The following is a 25,009-nucleotide window of genomic DNA, read 5'->3' as shown; positions in this document are numbered from 1 at the left end:
ACGTGGACCTTTGGTTTGTATGCTACATGTTGTTGTTGATTCGAGTTTCCTCCTACGTTTCTGTGGCTTGATACGAAATCATCGGATTCGCTGATGACATTACTATTTTAGTTAGGGGTAAATGCGGATCTACTATTTTCAATAGAATGCAATACGCCTCAAACTACACACTTAAATGGTGTAACCTGGAAGGACTAAGCGTCAATCCTTCTAAAACAGTCATAATCCCATTTACAAGAAATAGAAAGTATAATATTGCAACTCTTAAGTTGGGAGACACACAGTTGGTGCTATCCAAGCGAACCAAGTACCTAGGTGTTATGCTTGACCACAAAACAGATATGCAACTTTGAACAAAAGTCTGCAGCGAATTGGTGCCCAAGCTTTCGCATTCATTTTTTGCTGTTCCATCCTACATTGATTTTACAGTGCATCATTCGAACAGTTCGCTCCAATAGTTTGAACGTGCACCAAAAAATTAATTTTTTTGCTTCAATGACCAGGCAAAAAGTGATCTTGAATAGTTGAATCTATCAAAATCAAGTTAAGACAGGACCGCATTCAAGAGATTTTTAGAGCGGAAATTCAGTGACAATTCACAATCAACGTCAATAGAATAAATAAAACTAAAAACCTTTCAACAATTCAAACATTGTTTAACAAATTTTCTTGGATCGTACACCTCGCGACTGTTGAAACTATTCCAACCTGTTAGTTGATTTACTTAAATATTATCGTTGGACATGGAAACTAAATTTCTCGACCAACGACAATGTTTTTTTCTCGTACCGTTTTTTATACCTAACATTGCAAGTAATGCATATCAGACGCGCTATACACAGCAATGCTTACATTAGGTACAATGTAAAAAAATGATTGTTGTTAGTCATGATATTCAGCTTTCAAATTGGGCAACAATTAAATTCAATTAAAAAATATATCTACATAGAAATCGTTGCACACATGCGGGTGGTACTGTAGCATTATCATGAAAAGGCACCCTCGCTATACCAGTACCGAGGAGAACAAAGGATTCTCTCGGCGAAAAAGCGGCGAGAGCTCATACAGTCCTTTTATTAAATGAACGGAATATAAGCGTAATAAAATTTCGGGGTAAAATGCGTTCTCTCCACCACTAGATGTCGATACTTAAAATAAAGAGACTTTGTCTCATTTTTGGTTCTTCAGTTGAACAGATGTGGCTTGACCATAAGCTCAACTGGAACGACCATCTAGAGTATGCGATCTCAAAAGCAAACAACGCTCTTTGGGCTTGCAGCAATACATTTGGCAAAAAATGGGGACTCAAGCCGAGGATGATTCACTGGATATACTCGGCAATAGTGAGACCCAGAGTAACTTATGCCTCGCTAGTGTGGTGGACTTAGATAAACTACAACGTCTGGCATGCTTATCAACCATGGGCAGTGCACCATCCAAAAAAAAGCTCTTTTATATCTTCTACCCTTACATCAGTATGTACAACTTGAAGCCGAAAAAGGTGCTCTTAGGCTAAAACGTGTTAAAACTTTTCAGGAAGGAAATCTAAAGGGACATCTACGAATCCTCAAAGATTTCCAACTGAACACGTTAATAACTATGAATGTGGACTGGATGGACGTTGGAAATAGCTTCAATGTTCCTTTCAAAGTGATTGAAACCAATCGCAGTGAATGGGAAGAAGGAGGTCCCAAATTTCGTCCTGGATCAGTCATATTTTATACAGATGGCTCTAAAATGGGCGAGTCTACAGGCGCTGGGGTCACTGTACCAGAAATCAATATATCAATTCCAATGGGGCAGTGGCCCACAGTTTTTCAAGCGGAAATAAATGCTATTCTAACATGCAGAAGTATTTGCTTGGCTAGGAAATATAGGTATGCTAATATCTGCATTTTCTCAGATAGTCAAGCAGCTCTCAATGCTTTAAAAGCATACACATGTCAGTCGAAGTTGGTATGGGATTGTATTCAATCCCTACGACAACTAACTGTAACAAACGTTGTCAAACTATACTGGGTGCCTGGTCACTCTGGTATAGAAGGAAATGAAAAAGCCGATCTCTTAGCGAGAATTGGTTCTTCAACTGCTTTCGTCGGGCCGGAGCCATTCTGTGGGGTATCTTCATCCTGTTTGAAATCTGAGCTAAGAGGCTGGGAATCAATGATGATTGATGCCAACTGGAAGTCTTACTCCAAAGCAAGGCAATCTAAACTATTCATTACACCATGTAAAAAAATCACACGGAACCTACTCAGTATGAATAAAGCTGATCTGAGTACGTTAACTGGCCTACTTACTGGGCACTGTCCGAGTAAGTATCACCTTAAAAAATTAGGTAAACTGACAGATGACTTATGTCGTGACTGTAATTCTGAAATAGAAACCTCGGAACACTTACTGTGCCAATGCAGCGCATTAATTCAGCAAAGACTGCGTATTCTTGGAAAAGGTATCCTCACGCCTAACGAGATATGGTCTGCTGAACCAATGAAGGTAAGAAACTTCATCAAAGAAGTCATACCTTCTTGGGGTGAAATGCAAAGCCTGGGTGCGACTATCACTGATACCCATAGTGATGTCAGTCGACATCCAACAAGTCTCAAAATCCGACCTGAATTTTTAATATTGGAAAGCAGTCGATATACTATAACTTCTTCCGCGCCATACAAAAACACGATTGAATTTCGTCGAGAAACACCAATTCTAAGATGCAGAATGGTTTAGATAGGTTTTCAGCGATGAAAAAGTTTATTCATGATGATTCCGGAGACGAGAGAACCTCGCAACTTCGGAGTAGGTGCCGTAATGTTATAGGGTATCGAACGTCTTCGTCACTGGTTTTCTTCGGCAGCTTTTCTGCAGCAATCTTATAGAGAAACCTGCCGAAGAAAACCACTGACGAAGACGTTCGATACCCTACGTGAAAGTTATGGATGAAAAAGTTATTTTTCAGCAATATGTTGCTATATTTCAAACAGCTGGTAATAGCAAAGAATTTCTAGGGGCCCATAATTTTCCTTTCATGGGTTAACCATCGTGTAGTCCGGGCTTGAATCCTTTCAAGAATGAATGGGAAATTCTATCTGTAAATTTCTTTCCACAGGGCAAGGAATTCGAAACTGCTGAACAGTTGGAAAAACTCTTATTCTAGGTAATCGTTCATAGATTATAGGAAAACAACAACAAAATATTCTTGTTCAGGAGTTTTATGAAAAAGCACTATATTAGAGGTGGCGTTATAATTATTTCCACCAAAAAGGGTATTTTGATTTCTGAGTTCAACTTTTATTATGCAAACATTTTCTCTGATATATTCACTTACAAATACTGTGTTATGCTGTTTCTCATCATTTACCGTATCCAAGATGGAGCACTTTTCCTTTGTCTTCATAAGGTTCTGCAACGGAATTGGCCACTTTGATCCAGTATTTTCTGAATTTCTTCACTGTATCTGCTGCTCTGACATGTTTCCTGAGGTTTGCATTCACCAATGCCCAAAATGTCTAAATGTTTGGAAATTTGGCGGATGCATGTGCTTCTGCAGAAAAATGACCTCTGTCCTTTAACCATTTCTGAGTGGCTTTCGCATAGTGGCAGGATGCCAAATCAGGCCAACACACTACTGATATGTTGACGAATCATGGGCAGCAATCTCTTTTGCAAGCATTCTTTAATTATGTTTCAGTGTTCATAGTCTTGGGGCAAGACACTATTGATATATTACGAAGTATTCCCAATATTCAATATTACAAAGTATTTATCGTTGCATTTTTGGGCACCCCTCTTTTTATATCTAAGCTCATTGACGTTAACTTATCGTTGGAGGGTTGTCATTTGACAGATAAACGATAAATATCAAAATATATCAACCAATATCGAGTATTATTATCGAAATATTTTTCGTGAAAATAAAGGTGTCTAGCCCCTGTTTCATAGTAGCAGTTGTAACGAAAGGCTGAGAAATTCTACCACACTTGCATATTGCTTGCCATATCATAACTTTTTTCCTATTTTTTTCGGTGTGAAGTGCCAACATTTATGTTGAATGGCTCAAGCCTGTATTACACTCTTTGACCAAGCGTCAAATATTTGGCACTTTTTGACAGATAAAAATTTGGTCAAAGAGAATTGTTTGTCACTCTCCAATTTTAACATGGGGCAAACAACAACCATGATGTCAAATAAATTTGACCATCATGTCAGAATGTCAAATATTTGACCATTAGACGAAGAGTGTACTACAGGCTTTATAAAGAGTTGCTCCCATCGATAATGATAAAAAATTTCATGATATTCTACGCAAACTAAAATGATATTGCATGTAATTTTCAAACAAAATCGTGGTGGAAATTTGAATGAGAAAATTATGTACTAAATCTCAAGCATGGCAAGTACTGAGCATCGTCGATGGAAATCCAGAATTTTCTGTGTTTTTTAGTGCGAAGCAGTTTTTTTTAATAGGGGGGATGTTTTGTGATTAATCAATTCAATTATTTACTAATATTTATTCATAATTTATATTGTGTGTTCTGCCACAAAAGGTGACATATCAACACTAGCAGAGCAGTTTTTGTTGTCGGCCGAATGATGCAAGAAAGCTCTTGAAACGACCGACTCTCTTCTTCAGAGCTGTAGTTATGAGTAATGTAACTAACATTGCAATCGGTACAGGGTTCGATTTAGATAGATTACGTTGCTTTGCAATTCTTTTGGTATGCGATCTTTCGTTTGTGTAAACTAACCTCCGATTGTAAACTCATTTCTCATCGTTTGTCTGACGTTCGGGAAATGGCCTTCGCTAGTCGACTCGGTTGTTTACGTGGACCTTTGGTTTGTATGCTACATGTTGTTGTTGATTCGAGTTTCCTCCTACGTTTCTGTGGCTTGATCGGTTGATCATACGTCGCCGGGACGGTTTGTAAACTTTTCTCAATGATGTTGTTCAGCAACGATGTTGATGGATTCGTGCTGAGATTTCGAACACGGTTCATGAAATTAGTGGCCATATTCATTTTCATATGCAGACATTCGTTGTTTTGCTTTCGTCTCGATTAGACGCAAATTGTTTATCTCCGTTTGAGTTCGCAAAATAACAATACACGAGTTATCGTACGGGTGTTTTTTTGTCGATTAGTTCTCGTGCTGCGCAATAACAATAGACTGTTATATATCGGCAGAAACATCTGCACACTGGTAGGGGCAGGCTACCCCGCCAGTGATTCGATACGCAGCTGATATATCAGCAAGAATAATTCTCCCGCACCGCTGTTACCCCGCTAGCAGCACGGACCATCATACGATCGAGCGAGTGGAAGTCAACTACAAGTGGCATCTACAAGGTCGCGTGTAGGACACGGCCACTGTGTCTCAACACGAAGCTGGATCGTCATTGTTTGTTCTGCGGAGACGCTCGATTAATCCTACTATCAGCCGTGAGGTCGTGACTTAGACGTTCGGTGAAGTATTACCTTTAGAATTTTTACTATTATTATCAATATTATTACTATGTTATAATATTATTATTAATATTATTATTGATATTATTATTGTTATTATTAATACTATTACTATAATTATTATTATTATTATTATTATTACTATTGTTATTAGTATTAGTATTACTGTCTTTTTTTTTTATTTGATCCATAGTAGATTGAAAAATTGTTTTTAAAATTTAACATCAACTACTTGAACCCCCCCCCCCCCTCATATTCGAATATTTATCGTTTGTGTGCGGTAGAGCGTAACGCTCCCGCAAAATGGACGACATGCAGGTGCAACTTTTCCTGGAGGTGGAAACAAACGGGGAAGAAATTGAAATTTCTCCCATCAGCACACCCCTACCTTCCCCTGTGCCCTCCCCTTTGCCAAGTCCTGTACCAAGAGTACCGGAAGTACGGGTAAAAGCTTACCCAGATGCCGCTGGCGGTCCCTACGTTGTTTTTTTCCGGCCCATAAAGAAGCCATTGAATATTATCCAAATTGGCAAAGACCTGGCAAAACATTTTTCGGCCGTAACCGAGATTACGAAGGTGAGGCCGAACAAACTGCGAGTTGTCGTGAGTAGCTTGAAGCAAGCAAACGAAATTGCTGGCTACGAGCTCTTCACGAGAGAGTATCGCGTGTACAGCCCTGCCAAGGATGTAGAAATCGACGGTGTGGTTACCGAGGGGAATCTCACTGTCGATGACATTTTGCGTCATGGAGTTGGCTGCTTTAAAAACCCCTTGATGCAAAGTGTAAAGATACTGGATTGCAAGCAATTGCATTCAGTATCCATCGAAGAAGGGAAGAAGAAATTCCTCCCTTCGGATTCCTTCCGAGTAACATTCGCCGGATCCGCGCTGCCGAACTACGTCCGCTTGGACAGGGTTCGTCTACCTGTACGCCTGTTCGTACCGCGGGTCATGCATTGCCAAAACTGTAAGCAGTTAGGTCACACAGCCACCTACTGCTGCAACAAGGCACGCTGTAGCAAGTGCGGAGGCAATCATGCTGAGAACGCTTGCAGTGGGGATACTGAAAAGTGTCTTTATTGCGAGGGAACTCGGCATGACCTTCCGGCATGTCCCGCGTACAAACAGCGCGAGGAAAAAATTAAGCGTTCCCTTAAGGAACGATCAAAGCGCTCTTTTGCAGAAATGCTTAAGAGGGCTGAGCCACCCTCGACAGGAAACATCTTTTCCTTTTTGCCAACCGATGAGGGTACATCTGACGATCCCGTCGAAGGGTGTTCCTATGCCTTGCCAGAGGGATCTAGGAAGAGGAGAATGCTCAACTCTCCTAATCTTTCTCGTAAAGGTCGTAAGATAACCCCTAGCGGAATGACCAATAAGACAACACAAAAAGGAAGCGGTGAAGAAAAACCGAAGCAAGTACCCCCCGGTTTTAATTTCAAATCAAACCAGGAGTACCCACCGCTTCCTGGGGCACCAAAAACCCCTCGGGCACCCATTTCTCGATCAGAAGACATAAAAGAAACAGGGTTCATAAAATTCTCTGATATTGTGGACTGGATATTTAAAACATTCAACATACCAGATCCCCTTCAAAACATTCTTCTTGCCCTTCTCCCAACAGTGAAAACCTTTTTGAAGCAACTCACAGCAACTTGGCCCCTCATTTCAGCTATCGTATCTTTCGATGACTAATTCGTTGAAAGAGGTTAGGAATTTTGTCACTGTGTTACAGTGGAACTGCAGAAGTATCATCCCCAAATTTGATTTATTTTCACATTTGATAAACACATACAATTGTGATGCGTTCGCGCTTTGTGAAACTTTTCTCAATTCAAATGACCAACTTAATTTCCACGATTTTAACATCATTCGTCGAGATCGAGACTCACACGGTGGAGGGGTACTTTTAGGGATCAAAAAGTGCTATTCTTTTTTCAGAATTGACCTCCCCTCGATCTCGAATATTGAAGTTGTTGCCATTCAAACGAATATGAATGGAAAAGACCTTTGCCTTGTTTCGTTATATATTCCCCCATCCGCGCGGATTGAACAGAAGCAACTCCTTGATATAGCAGAATTGCTTCCCGCACCTTTTTTGATTTTGGGAGATTTTAACTCTCACTGTTCGCTATGGGGGTCGCTGTACGACGACAACCGATCTTCTTTAATCTGTAACTTGATCGACGACTTCAATATGACAGTTTTGAATACTGGGGAAGCGACACGCGTACCTAATCCTCCGGCACGTGAAAGCGTGCTTGACCTATCCCTCTGCTCGACATCACTAGCGTTAGATTGCCAGTGGAAAGTAATCAACGATCCCCACGGTAGTGATCATCTTCCAATCGTTATATCAATTGCTAATGGTTCAACTCCCCCGAACCCAATCAATATTTCCTACGACCTTACACGTAATATTGATTGGAAGCGTTATGAGTCTATTATAGCGGAATCTATCGAGACTCACGAGGAACTTCCTCCGGAGGAAGAATACGCGTTCTTAGCTGGCTTGATAATCGACGCCGCGACGCAAGCTCAGACGAAACCGATACCCGGGGTAACGATTAGACAACGCCCTCCCAACAAATGGTGGGACAAAGAGTGCTCTGAGCTGTACGCGCGAAGGTCCGCGGCGTATAAGGACTACCGGGAGTACGGCACTGTCAACCTACTACGAAAGTACGAGGCACTGGGCAGGCAGATGAAGAGCTTAGTAAAGGCGAAAAAACGCGGGTACTGGCGGCGGTTCGTAAACGCGTTGTCGAGGGAAACAGCGATGAGCACTCTTTGGGATACCGCCAGGCGCATGCGGAACCGTGACGTTTCGAATGAGAGTGAGGAGTATTCAGATCGCTGGATACTCGATTTTGCCAAAAAGGTCTGTCCGGACTCTGTACCGGAACAGAAAACCTTTCGCGACGCGTTTATAGTAACTACGGAAGAGCCTCCATTTTCGATGTTGGAATTTTCAATGGCTCTCCTGTCGTGCAACAATAAGGCTCCAGGGTTAGATAGAATAAAATTCAACCTGTTGAAGAATCTACCCGACTCTGCAAAAAGACGCTTGTTGGACTTGTTCAACAAGTTTCTTGAGCTAAATATTGTTCCGCATGACTGGAGGGAGGTAAAAGTCATTGCTATTCGGAAACCCGGGAAACCTGCCTCTGATCACAATTCATATAGGCCGATTGCAATGCTCTCTTGCCTCCGGAAATTAATGGAGAAAATGATCCTCTTACGGTTAGACAAATGGGTCGAAACAAACGGTTTACTTTCAGATACTCAATTTGGCTTTCGCCGGGGCAAAGGGACGAACGATTGCCTAGCGTTGCTTTCTACTGAAATTCAACTCGCATTTGCTCGAAAAGAGCAAATGGCTTCTGCGTTCTTGGATATTAAGGGGGCTTTTGACTCTGTCTCTGTAGAAGTTTTAAGCGCGAAACTTCATTCGCAGGGACTTTCACTAAATTTGAATAACTTTTTGCTCAATCTGTTGTCAGAAAAGCATATGTATTTCTCACATGGCGATTCGACAACTTCCCGAATTAGTTACATGGGCCTTCCCCAGGGCTCATGTTTAAGTCCTCTCTTATATAATTTTTACGTCAATGACATCGATGAATGTCTTGCAAATTCATGCACGCTAAGGCAACTTGCAGACGATAGCGTTGTATCCATTACTGGTAGCGAGGCTAGCGATCTGCAAGGACCATTGCAAGATACCTTAGACAATTTGTCTGAATGGGCTCTTAAGCTGGGTATCGAATTCTCTCCGGAGAAAACTGAGTTGGTCGTTTTTTCTAGGAAGCATAACCCAGCTCAGCTGCAGCTCCTACTAACGGGTAAAACGATCTCTCAGGTTTTAGTCGCTAAATATCTCGGGGTCTGGTTCGACTCTAAATGCACCTGGGCTTGTCATATTAGGTATCTGACACGAAAATGCCAACAGAGGATTAATTTTCTTCGTACGATTACCGGAACCTGGTGGGGAGCCCACCCAGGAGACCTTCTAAGGCTTTACCAAACAACGATATTGTCAGTTCTTGAGTACGGCTGTTTCTGCTTCCGCTCCGCCGCGAACACGCACATTATAAAATTAGAGAGAATACAATATCGTTGTTTGCGTATTGCCTTGGGTTGCATGCAGTCGACCCATACGATGAGTCTTGAAGTGTTAGCGGGTATTCTTCCGTTGAAACATCGTTTTTGGAATCTCTCTTACCGGTTGCTAATTCGATGCACAGTTAGGAACCCATTAGTAATTGAAAATTTCGAGAGGTTGGTCGACCTTCAATTTCAATCCAGATTTATGACTTTATATTTTGACTATATGGCTCAAGATATTAATCCTTCTTCATACGATTCCTCCAATGTCGCACTTTTAGATACTTCTAATAATGCTATATTTTTCGACACCACCATGAAACAAGACATTTCTGGTATCCCGGATCAATTGCGACCCCAAGAGATCCCTAAGATTTTTTCGAATAAGTTCAAACATGTTAGTTATGATAAAAGGTTTTACACTGACGGATCTAATCTAGATGAGTCCACTGGCTTCGGTGTTTTCCACGAAAATTTTACCGCCTCCTACAAACTCGATGCTCCTGCTTCCGTGTACGTCGCAGAACTTGCTGCTATTCAGTACTCTCTTGGAATCATCGAAACCCTACCCACAGACCACTACTTCATCTTCACAGACAGTCTCAGTGCCATTGAGGCTCTGCGATCGATGAAGCCTGTGAAGCACACCCCGTATTTCCTGGGGAAAATACGGTGGTTTTTAAGTGCTTTAACAGATAAAAATTACCGGGTTACCTTAGCGTGGGTCCCTTCTCATTGCTCGATTCCGGGTAACGAAAAGGCTGACTCTTTAGCTAAGGTGGGTGCTATTGATGGCGATATTTATGAAAGACCAATTGCTTATGATGAATTTTATAGCATTTTGCGTCAGAGAACACTCAACAGTTGGCAATCATCATGGAACTCAGATGAACTGGGACGGTGGCTACATTCCATTTTTCCTAAGGTATCGACGAAAGCATGGTTCAAGGGGTTGGATGTAGGTCGGGACTTCATTCGCGTGATGTCTAGACTTATGTCCAATCACTACACGTTAAACACGCATCTCTTTCGTATAGGGCTTGTAGACAGTAATCACTGCGTTTGTGGCGATGGCTACCATGACATCGAGCATGTTGTTTGGTCGTGTACCGAATACTGTGGTGTTAGGTCCGAGCTTATAGATTCCCTTCGGGCCCGAGGAAAACAACCGAACGTACCCGTTAGAGACATTCTGGGAAGCGGTGATCTCCAGTACATGACACAGTTATACTGCTTTCTGAAAAACGCTGACATTAAAATTTAAAATTTTCTTTGTCTATTTGTCAGATTAAGGATACAAATATGCTATGCTGAAGACACGGAAACGAAGAGCCCGCAACTATGCTTACACAAATATTTTGAACCCACAACAAACAAGAATACAATTGCTCTACCAGTTGAAAAACAAAGTTCCAAAATAGTTTTAAGTCAAAATTGTATCTCCCCTCCTCTCACCTTAAATCCCCACTAGCTCGTAGTCGGCCGCGAGAATAAAGAAAAGGCCTCCCTCTTTTCCCTGCTAACGTAGAATTAAAACGAATTGTACTTGGCTCAGTAAAACAGAAAATGTATCGTGCCGTGTCAAATAAACTAATTTAAAACTCATTTTCATATGCATTGGATGACTGGATAGGAAATCCAAGAAACGACCAGACGAAATAGGTTTACAGTACCATTCTGTTTCAATGTATTGGTCTAGCTGTCGTGCCTAAACCATGTCCAAATATGATATGCGGTTGTCCTTCTCTTTATCGTGTGTAAATTGTATGTACGTGTTGTACTTATTAAAATTCATCAATGTTTCATCTACAGACGGTGTTATAAATAGATACGCAAAGAGTGAGGTCGAAAACTCCAAGTGAACCGTCAAATCGAGGCTTCAAGTGTGCAAAATGAACAAACTCATCCGTGCTACTTATCGTGCAGAATGTGTGTTGCAATCAGTATAAATGCTGTGAATCCCGTGCAATTATGGTTTCAACAAAAAATGTGTTCGTCATGCTCATTTTATGAGTGATGCATTGAAAATTAAATAACTGTATGAACAAGCATTGAAACTCAGTAATATATCCTTACAAAGTTTCGAAATTTCATTACACTTCCTAGTGCGAATGAAAAGTCATGCTTAAATAAATGTGGTTGCCAGAATTGTTAAAAATAGAATATTAGCAGAGGGTTGCCATTTTTACTGCTTTTCTCTTTGCGTATCTCTTTATAAGACAGTCTCTAATTTCATCCACCTTGTCCCCCGATACTGCTAAAATTAGATCGTCTACGTAATTTTTGATTAGCTGTACGAGAGAGTTAATCTTCGATAAACCATTTTTCCGAAGAACTTCCATGATCAGATCGGCGATAGTGGGAGATAAAGGGTTGCCCATCGCGGTACCCAAATTTTTTTGGCAGTAGTTGCCACGGTGAGAGAAGTAACTACACCCAATACAAAATATCGTTATCTCTGAGAACAAGTCGAGGTTAGTAACGTATGAGGAAAAACATCCGAAAAAACTTTCAATTCCAAATTAAAATCTCGGGCAACTTATTTTTTCCGAACTAAAGTTCTATTTTTAACAACGGTTTTACCCGTTAACACGCAAGTTCATTAAGCAGACAGTATGTGAAGTAGGGAGAGCGAAAAATAAGTGAACTGGAAATATGATACAAATTTGGAAAAATATACCGCATCCCGACGGGACATGAACCCGCAATCTCCCTGTCTCTGGCATGGTGTTTTGACCAATTAAACAACGGGGGACGGTGGTACTGTTCCACAATCTATATCGTATCACATTCCACTGCCGTATTATTTTATTGCTCATCCCTAACTACACACAATGCTGTGTAAGCGTTATTTATACTGACTGAAAGGAATGTCTCATCACACACAGAAGAGTCAGCTGATGCTGATAACTCTTATAAACCTGTGTGATCGAGACCTCAGTCAGTCTGCGTCGTGCATGCAAGTGCGACACAACAACGGATATTCGCAATAAACCCGATATTGCCTTGCAGCAAATCCGCTAAATTTGCATTAGCATAGTGTGACAATGCAACGTCTGGCCAAAACACTACTTTGTCATTTTTATGATACTTATATTCTAAGTTTTAAACCCATTTCATGCAGATACTTTTCCACCGTTTTTGGATCAATCTGATATTTATTGCCCAGCTCACGATATGATTTCACCGACCGACCAGGCGTTTCCGCTCTCAATTTCGCTCGAACTTTGCTCTCTTGCAAAGTGCATTTTTGTCAGGAACCAGATCATTTTTTTGAATATATTCCCATTCTCGAAGAGTTTGACAATACTGTATATAAATGTTTTTTTTTTATATCCAAGAGCTTTAAAATAGTGGAACACTTCACTTTTAGATTTTGCTTTATTTCGCTCACAAATATTGAAAATCAATGTACGACGGTCTTCATCCGACAACGCCTTTTTCTCAACTAAGCGTCACTTCACAGAATCGACTGGTCGTGTTATCAGTTAAATTTAAGAGGATCTTCATTTTGTGAAAAAGGATTTTTCGATTTGTGCAGCACTTCGGAATCGTAGACCAATTTAAAAGTTGTTCGAATTTCCTCACACGTTATGTGTATTTGTTCGATATATTCCCAAAATCCTAAAATCGTATAAACTACCAAGTAACGAGGAATGCACGTAAACAGACAGACGTCAAACAGTTCTAATGTGTTTTCATCTGGTTCGTCAAACTGTGTTAATGTACTCACAGAATATAAACGAATCCGTGATTCTGTAGCTGTTGTTGATCGACGCTTGAATAATGCTACCAAAATATATGGATAGCATGTACATTGGTTTAATGATGTTAGGAACAACGAGTCTAAGCGGCAGTTTCGCCTTGTGTGCTTTTGGAAGGCCATATATTCGTGGACATTAGAACGAGCGCGCGAGGCCGGTACGAGATGCTGTCACCGATGAGACCAAGAAATAGTAGCCTATCGATGAATTGTTCTTCCCCTGAAAGCCTTCGGATGAATCCCTCTTGACGAGTTTATAGGTTTGGTATCAGACAGCAACTCGAGCGTCGTCGTAGTCCTTTTTATACTTGACAACGGTTTATTTACCTTTATCGGATCCAGTGATGATATCGTCTGGATGGTCCTTGGTAAATCGCCTGGTTATTTTGTTAGCACGGGTCAGAAAACAAGAAGGTTGGTCCTGCTTACTGTTGGCATTAATGTTGTTTATATAGTTCTGCATTATGTTAGTGATTACGCAACAATTGATCTGTCCGGGGTGGACCAACCACATTCGCCAGATCGGCGATGGTATGGTAGAAGGGTAACTGATTCAATAACGTGTAAGGTAGCGCAAATCTTGGTCCAAGGTTGAGCATGATCTCGGTTTCACGCGGTAGGGCGACGGTGATGGAATTATGGATGGCTTTGACGTTAAGTTTTGTCAAATTGGTATTTGAATGAAGAGCAACGTTTGCGACAATTTGTTCATATTTTCGTTTAGTTGCGCTCTGCTTGCTAGCTAGATAAGACCCGTAGAAGCTCTTTGCTTTAATAGTAAATTCTGCACTACGTCCATGAGCAGTGAACATGTTATGCAATTCTCGCGTAACTTTTCAAAAGGACCTAAGTAACATTCAGAGACTTTCTTTGTTTACTTTCTCTTTGAATAATTACTTAGTAATTTTTTTTTACTTTTTCATGAATCTTTTTTTATAGTAAGCTAGGCAATGTTGTAATCATTTGATTTGTGGCAAGAAGTCATTGGAACTTTTATAAAAAGAGTGTAATTAGCGAATCAAAATGAGAGAGGAGTGAATCTCTCATTGTTATTTAGGTTCTTTTGAAAAGTAAAGAATTCTTCAACATAATGAGCTGCTCTTGTACCAGAATCTTTAATCTCGCGACATATCTGCTTAATTGCAATGTTTACCAGAAACTTTTTAAAATGATCGATATATTTCTGTAGTTCTCGGACAAAAGGACTGTTGCATTTGAGTAGTGAATAGCACCTGAAACTGTTAGTGATGCGAATAGGAGTTACACCTATGTGTCTGCATCTGACGAGAAAGCTCTTTCTGCTCTTCATGTCATCTCTCTTGCAGCATTCGGCCGACAACAAAAACCGCTTCGCACTAGACAACAGGAAAATAATGTGCTTGTTACATATAGAATTTTATTCGCGATCTTTGTGCAACATGATTTGACTCAAACATAATGGACACACTAGCGACATTACTTATCTTACCAACCAATACAGTACTTGTGTGCTTTTCTCGGGCCCGTAGTCCCAGATTGCCCTACAACCTTGAAAAAAAAAAAATACATACACTACGCAACGCGTGATCAAGTCTTACCTATGAGTGATGAAATGACAATGCTCAAAATTGCCAACTTAAATTTTTTGTTCCACCATGCAAACAGGAATACCATAGTCATGTACATTGAGAACGTGCTGAAACGATTTTACCAAAATTATATACTTTTCTATGGATCTCTAATTTTTTGTACTTTTGCTAAACTTCTAGTATTTTTTTCTATTTTTAACCATTAGCGTTAACTAGTATTAATTACCTTGGGAGTAATGCAGTGCTAGAGATATACATCCCTGGACTAACTATTTGAAGTATTACCCATATGATGCTCGGACATATTCCAAAATAATCACGAATTGCGCTGAAAATAATGACTTTGTGAATATTAATTACTGCTTAAAAAAGTAAGTTTTTTTGTTGTTTATTTTTCACGGTTGTTCCTTTGGTTTGTCTTGCTTTGTAAACTTTATCGGGACCTGGTAGCATAACATGATATGCAAAGTTTGTTTTACAAACTGTGCTTTGCAAGTATTTTTGTACTGAAGGGCAGTATAGATCGAAAAGAGATCGAGAGGAAATCGAAACTTTGGTGCTACATTCCGCTAATGGAACTTGACTTTCTGACTCCGCGGCCAATTGTTTCTTAGGGTTCATTGAATTTTGAGAGGGTTCTGTCAACATCTGTTCAAGTTGGCGCGAAATCATTCTATAGTGAGATTTTTCTCTCGAAAAAATATCATTATGAAGGGATTCGATTGTACATTCTATAAAAGTAGGCTGACCAGACGTACCGTTTTGAACGGGACAGTACCGTTTTTTCGACTATTTTTAACCGTCCCGTCTTTTTGCCATTTTGTACCGTTTTCGGATATTCCTTGAAAAAATCTTAAATAGAGCTTTGAATTGAAATTTTCCTAAATGGAAAATAAGTTTCCAAGCAGCCAGGATTTTTCTAATATTACTGAGTTTAGTGCATTCCTAACAGTAGCGCACCACTGGAAGGACATCCGGACCTCTTCTATCGCGAACTGATGAAAAAGTCGCGCTTGAAAGTTGAGACCATGATAATTGTTAGTCAAAATCTCGATCATCATGTGACAAGTTTCAGGAACTCATTGCTCAAAATCACACTCTTCAGGATCGGGCAAGTTCATCAAAGCAATGAATATATGTTTGTATGCTTTGGTAGGTAAAAATTTTCAAAAATTATTTTAACATGTGTCCCGTTTTTTGAACCCATTTGTCCCGTTTTTATCCCGAGAAAATCTGGTCAGCCTATATAAAAGCTTACTACTTGAAAAACATTGAAAGTGTTTAAATGGCAATCAAAGAATCTAACCACAGCAGATGCTTGGAATTGGCTCTGTAATTCTCGCACCGAACAATATTAAGAGTCCAAATTAAACAATTTTGCAAAACAAAAAGATCATTCTGAGGTGGGAAAATTAAAAATTGCAGAATAAGGACATAAACATTATTTATTATCAAAATTATTGAATGGATATGTATTGATTAACATCACTTTGATCAGAATTTAACTAGTACAACTAAGCATACCAACTGTATGGATTTTTTTTCCGGATGGTTTAGGTTTCCAGGAGTGATGTCCGGATTTTTCAAACTATTTGGAAAACATTCTAGAATTAGTTATCAACTTTTTGATCGGATTCGAATGCACCCAACCGGATTTACTGCATCTCAAGAAAGGTTCAACAAAAAAGATGAATAAACTGGAATAATGTTAAAAAAAACTGTATAAAACTGGACCTCCAATATGATAGAAACAAAAGTAACATGAGAGAATTTGATAAGTCAAAGCTTATTTATGCGCTTTAAATTCTGCCTGAGATGGGTTTTCTTTAAATTTCATTTAATCGAGTTTCTATTTTACACTTGGAAATTTATACTGCAGTGTTATATGCTATCCAGCGCCTACAATCAGTTAATATATAGTATTCTTGCTCCAGGTCACAATTATAAATATTTGATAATCTCGCGCCTAAATCCCTATTCGATTATAGATTTTACAGACTTTTAAATAGATTTATCCGTTATTGGTCACTTAACTTCTACATTGTTTTAATGCTGTTTTTAAACTCTATGTCATGTCATGTTGCTATCAATTTGGCTGAGTTTCGTGCGAACAGAAGATAGACAGAGAGAGATCAATGGAATACTCATTTACTCCCCCTTAAATAATTTTTTGACATAAATCAATCTGCAATTTTTACTTAATAAAAAAATTCAAAATAGAAAAGTAATGGGAAACTTTAGCTGAAAAAATGGGAAATCTGGATCAAACTGGCAAAAATATACAAAAACTGGATGATTTTGTGATTCAACTCTTTGACTGGCTCACTCAAAAAAACTGGAAGAATCCAGTTTAAACTGGAACATTGGCATCTCTGATTGTAGTCTAGAAACAGGTTACTTTATTGTTTTTTAAATTCTGTTCTATTCAAACTTTGAAGATAATAGGTAACGCTTGACATAAATAAGTAATAAGGTTGAGTTTTGGAGAAATGGTCCGCATTTTTTTCATTCGGAAGTTAGTATGCTTAGGTATAACATAGTCCCGATTCCAGTAAAAACAGTGAATCTGGACAAATCCTGTTGATCAAACATAATAATAGGGGTGAACATGCATATTATCTGGTGCTATTGGTTGTGACCAGATAGTTGAAGCGTCTTGTAAAAAACTAAAATAATCGGTTCAGTAGTTTTAGTGTTATATACAGTTGACAAATTTAGTGTTTTGCGGGTAACATAATTTTTTTCTCATTGTGTTTTGACAGATGAAGTCTGCTCAATTTTCTTTGAAATTTAATAAAAAAACCAGACGTTTTGGAAAAAAATCAATGGAAGATAGTAAGTTGATTAAAAAAACATCTTACCTGAATAAAGTAGTTTCGAAAAGAGCACATATAATTGCCAACATAGAACGAGTCATATAAAACAACTCCACACTACTAGCTACCATAACGTGTTTTGTAATCCAAGCGGGAATTGCATGAAGTATTAGATATAAATACGAACGCAGACCGTATTCCGGACTGTATTCCCAGGTTTGAAGCCCTATAGGCAGAAAAAGAAAAATCTAAGTTAAAATCTGATCTAAATGTTAGTATTAAAAGTTTTTGTAAAATTTTTAACAAAAGTCAATCGTAAATATTTATAAATTTTAAGATAGATTGGAGAAGAGAGAACAGTATAGCATATTTAATCGCCCGTGCTTTATGCCTTATTCAGACTGCGCCGCATATCGCCAGATGATATCGGATATCACTTCAGGTGTTTACACCACAGTCAGATGATATGGTTTGACATGAGCAAAATCATTTCAAATCGCCTGGAAATACGCGAGAATTTAATCGACCATTTTTGATTTGAATGAAACTTTGCACACGTATTTGGCTCAGCAAACTGAGCATTTTTCACAGGTGGAGAGATTTTTTACACCCATGAGTTACATTCTAAAAGGGCGTATGCCTTTCGGCATAGGTTTTATTCGAAGCATTGTAGCCCAGAAACCGTTGGTTGTATAGAAAAACTGTCTGAGAATGAGTTGTAGCGAATCAAAAATGCACCATAAAAAAAATATACACTGTACAAAAAGAAAAAATTCTGACCAAAAGAAATTAAAAATAAACATTAAATTTCAATTTAAAAAAAAAGAGTTGAATTTTTTTTTTATTTTTTTTCAAAGAAACTTGACGTTAATACGCAACTTTAAAAAAAAAAAGTCCAGGATGGCGAAATGAAAAATAATTTTTTTATGGTAGATTAATTTTTTTATGAAAATTCTAATTTAAACATTTTTCAAAATATTTGTATTCTGATGATTTTAAAAGATGCAGAGAGTCATTTTGAATCAAAAAGCTCTTGGTAGTAAACATTCTAAAGGCATTGGTTTTCGAGTTATTTCTAATTTAAGCTCGAAAAATTATAATTATTTAGGAAAATACACGTTTTTCCTAATTTGTCCATGGTTCTCCAGCAAAAACCATACGTTCATTGGAATGCTTGATCAAAAATAAACAATTCATTCTTTGACAACAAAACAATTGGGCGAACGGTTCTCAAGAAAAGAGTTAAATGTTCTAAGTGATATAAATATATGTAAGAATCAAATATTTATTATCGAGTTTTATTATCTTAGGAACATATTTTTTTATGACATAGATACTTTACAGAACTAGTTTCACCTTATATTTTATATACATCATAAGTAAATGATTCGTCATCTTTTGAAAACAGCTTCGTTTGTATCTTATTTTCTGAAATCGTAACAAAAGAGTAATAATTTTGTGTGGCAGCTATTATTATAGATTTTTTGAAAATATTGCTTATTCTGTTACTCCTTGTTCATATTTCTCATATGATACCCAACTAAATGACATTTTTGATGAATTGTTATTACTTTTCTGATTAGACCAATCATACAATTCTTTTGCGCTTGTAATGGGATGTTCATGTTCTTTAGCTAAACTTGCATTTCCTGCATTCGTTTTAATATGCCACCAATTGCATCGCATGGGCGTTTAACATGAGAAGTCGCAAAAAAATGCCACTCTGAATCGACGTTATATTTTGTTTTGAACTTGCAAAGACTTGCAAAGTTTTTTTCTGTTTTTAGATTGTGAGGCAGCTCCATCAGACATTAATATCGCTTTTTTCAACTCTATTGTTGTTTTCAAAAAACTCATTAATTTGGCAATGAACACCTGAACCGCAACAGTATCATGATGGAGTACTTTCGATATTATGATGAAGCTGATATTCTTAAGTGTTCCAGATTCTGAATAGTAAACAACGAAGGGATAAATGGTGGCTTGACTATTATTCCAATAACTACACGAATCACAAATTGATAAAGACGTATTAAAATGAGCTTAACTGTTTAATATTTTTAATTTTGCAATAACGTTTTCGTTTAATTTGCATAAGCTTGATGAGCACCGATGATCAGGAAAGGGTTTACAGCATTTGGGCTTGGTGTATTCCATTTTCACTTTATTCATCTTCACAAAATGCAAACTGTTACTAACACTTCTGGAGAAGTGCAATCGTATTTATATACGAAAACAGATATTATAGGTAACCCAGTAGTTATTGGTTGCGTACTTTACAAACAGTTATTATTAGTAAACTAGTCGGTAGTGTTGCACGACAAACATATTTTATAAATAACTTTTTGATTCAAAATGACTCTCTGCATCTTTTAAAATCATCAGAAAACAAACATTGTGAAAAATGTTTAAATTAGAATTTTTATGAAAAAATTAATCTATCATAAAAAAATTATTTTTCATTTCTCTATCCTGGACTTTTTTTAAAAAGTTGCGTATTAACGTCAAGCTTCTTAAAAATAAATAAAAATCAACTCTTTTTTTTTAAATTGAAATTTAATGTTTATTTTTAATTTTTTTTTGTCAAAAAAATTTTTTTTTGTACAGTGTATATTTTTTTATGGTGCACTTTTAATTCCCTACAACTCATTTTCAGACAATTTTTCTATACAACCAACGGTTTCTGGGCTACAATGCTTCTAATAAGACCTATGCCAAAAGGCATACGCCCTTTTAAAATGTAACTCATGGGTGTAAAAAATCTCTCCACCTGTGAAAAATGCTCAGTTTGCTAAGCCAAATACGTGTGCAAAGTTTCATTCAAATCAAAAATGGTCGATATTCGACCATAGGTCATTTGGCGCGATCTTGCTCACATTTGCTTTAGGAATTGAAAAGAGAAGAAAACAAAAACAGGTCAAAGCAAAAACAAGACAACAAGAGAAATGCAATTAGAATAGAGATGCCAGCTAATTGGCTCACGCCAACGCGAACTCTTATATGCAATTGTCGAAGTGAGCGGGATGAAAAACGCAAGAGTATTTCCTTCCTTCTTACTTGCATGCAACGCGAATTGCAAAATTTGTAAGGTTGCGTCAAATGTCTTTTGGTCGGGTTGCCAACTGCTGCAAATCTGGTTTTTATTGGTTTTCGAATATGATATCCGCGATATCATGTAGCCGAGGTGATATCCGATGACAGCTCGATTGTATGGGATATCGAGTTGTATGGATATGGCCTCGATAGCACGAATCGCCTGATATCAGGGATATGCGGTGTAGTGTGAACGGGGTATTACCCGTGATTGATCAAACTAGTTATATAGAGAACTCTACTCTGGATGATTGAAAAATAATTAATTTTCTTGATTTGTTTTCGGAGGTTCAGAGTATGGTGAAGTATTCGGGTATTTTGGCTATTGTTAAAAATATATTTGAAGATGTATTTGCATGTCGTGGCTGCAAATACAGTTAGTATTACGCTGTTGGCAGCGTTTTTTCGAAATCATGTCGTTTTTCAACTAAACTGGTGGTAAGTTTTTCTCAGCATCTACTGAATCGATTTGGCTGAAATTTTGTTTGAGCATGTAAAAATGTATCTAACTTATTACTAGGGACAGTGGTAAATCGCGATTTCGCGGAAGCCGCGAAATCCAGCATCGGCCGCTAAATTGTCAAAAAACCGCGAAATGCCGCGAAAACCAACAACACGGATAAATCTAAAGATCAATAGGCACCTCGATGGCAACGGAACACCTTTTCCTACGCAACCAATAAGATGCCCATAATTCAAAAATTGGCTAATATGCCATTTTTACCAAAATCGAGAAAACAGTTTCTCGTGATGGTACACACCCTAAACAAGGTCCCTACGGAAGCCGATTGTCAAAAAATGCATTTGGGAAGGCAGCAAACGTGAAACAATTTTGGCTAATATCCAATATCCAATATGAACCTGTGGCATGTTCACGAACCAGTGTATTATTACTGAACTGTGTTTCTTCTAACTTTCGAACGTGTGTTGTAGCTTGGTGGTTACTGGCGACAGGTGAGCGATCGTAAGGCCCTTGCATCAAATTTGACTTTTTCACGAAGAATATTTGATTCTACATAAATTTATTTGTTGTACTGCGAAACCCAACGATCAAAACGTGTGACTGTTTCCTACTGTCATAAATCTTTACATTTAATAAAATGATATTTAGCTCTTTGATTAGGAGTAATATTAATAAAAAGAAGATTCAGATTTCATTTTGGATTTGATGAGAAAAAATAGGAAGGTGGATTGTGAGATTACCATGAATAATATTTTCGTTATATTAATATATTGCTGCACGTAACAATTGTCTCGTCGTCCTTTTCATCCTCACTTGTGCTTCCGTGTTGTTTTATTAAATTTAAAACCATTTTCATCTCCAACGAGTACGATATAATTCACATCGTATGGATATTAGCCAAATTGCACACCGTTTTGTCAACTGACCTTTCGTTTATAATTGAAAAAACGGCTACTGTGTTAAAAATACGTGGCGGATGGAATTTTTCTATAGATTTCTCTGTTTCAACTCAACGGCAAGGTTCCAGCATATATGAAGGGTGATATACTCAATAAAAAAGTTGTCATGAACAGTCAAAATATGTTGTACCAACAAAAAACTTTCAAATGCGTTTTTCTCGATTTGATACCTATGGCATATTAGCCAATTTTTGAATTATGGGCAGCACTGCTCTCTTACAACGAGATTTTTCCAGCCTGGATTGAATTGTTTTCGGATGATCCTATTTGAGCAAAGATTCTGGCGACTTGGGACCTGCATGATAGAATTCCCGAATGTGCAAAATCGAAGTTGCATGATATACCTACTTAGTTCAAGTTACATGCATTTTTGCATTTTAATAATTTTGGTAAGTATTCGAAACGCGTACGGTTTTTTGAACTTTACCGGTTGGCAAATAAATATTTATCGATTCCTGGAAACTCGATAGATGTGAGTCAGAATAACTGAAATAATACGTGCCTGCTGACACCCAAATATGATTGAAGACAATTTGACACAGTAGTCCGTACTGCAAAGAAATCATGAATCGTTCTGTTAAATTACCGTATATTCAATTAAATAAAACAGTTTTTTCATTATTTTTACCAAAAAATGCACATTATTTGGCGTTTTCTAAGGAACTGGTTGCCGCGAAATTACCGCGAATTTTTAATATTTTCTATTTTGCCACCCGCGAATGTTCAACTTTTTTGCCGCGAATTACCACTGTCTCTACTTATTACATAGCCGTTTTTCGATATCTGAATTTTACAATTTTTTATGATTTTCTAAAAGCATTTTTTTTACTAAAATTGCCGCCATTTCGGAAATTTTTAGAATTTTCAGAAACGGCTATGTAACAAGTTAGATGATCCATTTTTACATGCTCGAACGAAATTTCAGCCAAATCGGTTCGGTAGATACTGAGAAAAACTTATCACCAGTTCGGTACTAATTTAGAGAGAACATCCTCGTTCGCAGCTGCAAACAGCGTAATACTCACTATATTTGCATTCACGATATGTAAAATACATCTTTAAATATACCTCAATGAAAAGCCAAAACACCCGAACACTTCACTTTACGTTAAATGTCCGAAAAAAATCACGAAAATCCATCATTTTTCGACCTTCAGAGTAGGGTCCCCCCTTAAACTGCACACAGAATTTTCAAAATTTACTTGGCAAAGAGCATTATAGAGGTCTGTTAGATAGGCTGACCAGACGTACCGTTTTGAACGGGACAGTACCGTTTTTTCGACTATTTTTAACCGTCCCGTCTTTTTGCCATTTTGTACCGTTTTCGGATACTCCTTGAAAAAATCTTAAATAGAGCTTTGAATTGAAATTTTCCTAAATGGAAAATAAGTTTCCAAGCAGCTAGGATTTTTCTAATATTACTGAGATTAGTGCATTCCTGACAGTACCGCACCACTGGAAGGACATCCGGACCTCTTCTATCGTGAACTGATGAAAAAGTCGCGCGTGAAAGTTGAGACCATAATAATTATTAGTCAAAATCTCGATCATCATGTGACAAGTTTCAGAAACTCATAGCTTAAAATCACACTCTTCAGGATCGGGCAAGTTCGTCAAAGCAATGAATATATGTTTGTTTGCTTTGGTAGGTAAAAATTTCCAAAAATTATTTTAACATGTGTCCCGTTTTTTGAACCCATTTGTCCCGTTTTTATCCCGAGAAAATCTGGTCAGCCTAATGTTAGATTACATTTGTTTGATATTCTTCACCAAAACTATCGATTACATAACTGATCAATAAAAGTAAGTTTGTGCATTAAGGCATTTATGAAGAAATCTTAATTGCTAAACTGCAACAGTTTGTTGACAATGTAAAAAAATAGGCTAATCCGTAAAGTAAACGGAACGAGATATTTTTTTAAGATGGTCGTTCTTAGGGCTGCCACGGCCGATTAGGGAAAACTTGGAATATCATTGTAGGGAAATAGTCGCTCTAAGTTTTGGTAAAGGTACCACCCCGCTAGACCCCTATCCGTTTTCGTGAGACGCAAATATGTCTGTGTTTTTTTCTAATTTTTCAAACAGATTTAGAAATTTTCATACGTATAAATTACTTTATGTATCAAATAATGTCAGGTAGATGAAATATGCTATGTGAAAGTGAATTTTGCAGTTTCCAGATTCTTTCAGTACCAAATCACAAAGCCACGTATTTTCATAGAAATTCAGCATTTAACATAATCATCCTTCAAGTCTCCATTTTTTGAATAATTCTCCTGAATCCATACGCGATGAAATATTTATTTTGGCATGTGCAGATTTTGAGCGAACCCAACAAAAAAGTGAGTTTGTGCTAGTCATTTAAATCACGTTATTAAAAAAATCTATTTTGACTGAAGGGTCCTGTCCGATCGGATTTTGAACCGAGCCCTACCCGGTCCGATGTCGAACACTACTCCTCACATAGGAGACGGCCCAGATCAGAGTAAAACGGACTACAACACTCTCATCGTACGCGCCCTTTGGCTCCCAAAGTTGATACAATTTTGCGGCTTCAACTTGAAGGATTCCTCAGCTACTAACCCTAGCAATTTTCAAAGAAGGCATTAGAAGTTGAAATTGTAGTATCGGTATACAAGAAAAATGAACATTTGACTCATCTAAACTAGCTCACATATCTTTCTTATTTTTAATGAATATAATGCAAGTCAAGCTATTTTTATTTCTATTTCAAATAGTAAATGTGGAGTTGACGATTCAAACCAGAAATTTCTGCTGGAC

General features: G+C 37.9%; 1 protein-coding gene and 1 long non-coding RNA gene across 7 annotated transcripts in view; one reads left to right on the top strand and one right to left on the bottom strand.

Annotated features, from left to right (window-relative positions):
• Nucleotides 1-25,009, bottom strand: part of LOC129730221 (alpha-1,2-mannosyltransferase ALG9) — a 99,162-nt gene that overhangs the window by 50,993 nt on the left and 23,160 nt on the right. For 2 of the 5 annotated variants that reach the window (XM_055689372.1, XM_055689374.1), the window contains exons 2-4: nucleotides 17,759-17,939; nucleotides 15,124-15,225; nucleotides 14,907-15,004 (exon numbers count right to left, since the gene is read on the bottom strand). In XM_055689372.1, coding sequence (XP_055545347.1) covers nucleotides 14,907-15,004; nucleotides 15,124-15,225; nucleotides 17,759-17,939 — 381 coding nt within the window. Of the gene's footprint in view, nucleotides 1-14,797; nucleotides 14,857-14,906; nucleotides 15,005-15,123; nucleotides 15,226-17,758; nucleotides 17,940-25,009 lie in introns of those variants that run through there. The other 3 variants (XM_055689376.1, XM_055689375.1, XM_055689373.1) reach the window with 3 other exon arrangements.
• On the top strand, nucleotides 21,001-23,302 carry LOC129730223 (uncharacterized). 2 transcript variants are annotated; one of them, XR_008728811.1, is made up of 4 exons: nucleotides 21,001-21,244; nucleotides 21,327-21,760; nucleotides 22,465-22,617; nucleotides 23,154-23,302. It is a non-coding gene; the product is annotated as an uncharacterized LOC129730223 (long non-coding RNA). The 2 variants fall into 2 exon arrangements; XR_008728810.1 differs by having other exon boundaries at nucleotides 21,327-22,617.

The sequence above is a fragment of the Wyeomyia smithii genome, chromosome 3 (genome assembly GCF_029784165.1).
Source record: "Wyeomyia smithii strain HCP4-BCI-WySm-NY-G18 chromosome 3, ASM2978416v1, whole genome shotgun sequence".
NCBI classification, from domain to species: domain Eukaryota; kingdom Metazoa; phylum Arthropoda; class Insecta; order Diptera; family Culicidae; genus Wyeomyia; species Wyeomyia smithii.
The sequence above is the reverse complement of the archived record's forward strand: the minus strand, read 5'-3'. Positions and strand labels throughout refer to the sequence as shown.